The 1,833-nt window shown below is 51.4% G+C and overlaps 1 protein-coding gene across 1 annotated transcript in view; it reads right to left on the reverse strand.

Moving 5' to 3' along the window:
* Window positions 1-453: 453 nt before the first annotated feature.
* Window positions 454-1,833, reverse strand: part of PIGU (phosphatidylinositol glycan anchor biosynthesis, class U) — a gene marked incomplete at its 5' end in the record, with an annotated part of 15,224 nt that continues 13,844 nt past the window's right edge. The window contains one exon of the mRNA XM_009072512.1: window positions 454-567. Coding sequence (XP_009070760.1) covers window positions 454-567 — 114 coding nt within the window. The remainder of the gene's footprint in view (window positions 568-1,833) is intronic.

The following is a 1,833-nucleotide window of genomic DNA, read 5'->3' on the forward strand; positions in this document are numbered from 1 at the left end:
GGTACCCAGGAATTGCCTTGTGCCAAGCAGGAGCATTACTGGTCAAAGCAGTGAAGGGGAGAACTCCAGGAGAAGCAAACATCCCCAAGAAGCAGTGATGGAAAAGTAAACAGTTCATGGTCTGAGCTCCTCCTGGGCCAGAGCTTCCGCCCTGGGTTTAGCTCAGACACTCTCCAGTTCCTGCTGGACTGCCCAGAGTTAATGGCTGAGGTTGCAGTGAAAAGCACAGCTGAGGGAAGGGAGATGCTCCAATGGAGGCACTGCAGCTCTGACAGTCTCTGTGCTGAGCCCACAGCTCAGGGGGGGATTCCCAGAACCTCAGCCCTTCCTTTCTGCAGGTATCACTCCCAAAGTCAGACCTCCTTCAGGGAACCTTCCCCACCCACCCCATGTACCCAAGCCTTGCACGTTCCTCAGAGTGGTCTATGTCCCAGGGAATGGTGAGCACAATCCTTATTTCAAAACCAGCATGGCCTCTGTCCCATCCTGCCTGGTCAAGTGCAGTCCGTGAGTGAGGTAGTATTCCCGCCGGAGGAAGGCATAGAAGTAATCTGAGATGAGCAGGATCTGTGGAGAGAGATGTTCACACACATCAGTGGTGTTTCACACCAAGGAATGCAGAGGGACATGTGTTGGTGACAGACCTGTAAGGGGTTTAAGCACTTCCTAGACTGTTCAGCATGTTCTGCCAGAGGAGCCACTGTGACCCTGGAAATACTTTGTCCATGCCCTTGCAGGGTTAAGCCAAGGGAGACTCACACCAACCTGTTGGTTTGCTACCAGTGTGCTCACAGACACCTCTGCGAGGGACACAGTATCTCCATAAACTGATCAAAATATATGACAATGGCAGGTCCAGCTGTGCCACAGCTGCACAGAGCATCTCAGTCACACCCACAGGACTCCATCCACACAAGTACTGCCACAGAATCACAGAATCATTCTGGTTGGAATAGACCTCCAAGATCATTGAGTCCAACCTGTGATCCATCACCACCTTCTCAATTAGACCATGGCACTGAGTACCATGTCCAACCATTCCCTGAAATCTCCAGGGATGGCGACTCCCTGGACAGTCCCTTCCAATGTCTGACAGCCCTTCCTGTGAAGAAATTTCCCAATCTCTTATCAGACTCTCTTATCAGTATCTCTGTTCTCCCTCTAACCTCGTGGAGTCTCTTTTGGCTTGTACCAAACGGGTGTGTTTCCCATTTACACAGGCTGTGGGGATGTACAAGTAGGTGATTTTCAGCCCCTGGCCAAACTGCTCCTCTAGCTTTGGAAGCAGCAGACAAACAGAAATGGCTGAGGCACATTCAAAAGAAAGGCAACTTGACCATAAATGAACATTCTGCTCAGCCACACATGAAACTGTCCCAGGACTCAGGGACAAAACAAACAGCATAGAGAAGGATTTACAAAAGGTTGCAGGACCTGTGTACACTCGATCCCACCCTTCAGGGGGCCTAAGCTCTGCTTTCCCAAAGGCCAATGGAAGCCATGTATCCAGAAGGGCCTGGAGAGATGCAGGGAGGGCAAGTCCTGGCATCACTCAGCCCCTGCATGTGTCCCCAAGCCCACAGCCCAGGGAGGTTCAATGCTCAGAACTGGTGCCACGTTCCTGTGCATGGGCAGCTCTCATCTGCCTGTTTTCTGGCCCCACTGCTGCTGCTCCAGGGTTTTTCCATTTCCCTTCTTAGCTCCTTCTCCATTCATATGTGCTTAGTCCTGCCATACTGAGATGCCTTCCCTCTGCTATCAGCAACACAGCACACCACCTGCAGTACAGCCTGGTTGGACTGTTAAGCTATAGCTCAAATACCACAAGAACTC

This window comes from Acanthisitta chloris, unplaced genomic scaffold (assembly GCF_000695815.1).
Source record: "Acanthisitta chloris isolate BGI_N310 unplaced genomic scaffold, ASM69581v1 scaffold4624, whole genome shotgun sequence".
Lineage (NCBI taxonomy): Eukaryota > Metazoa > Chordata > Aves > Passeriformes > Acanthisittidae > Acanthisitta > Acanthisitta chloris.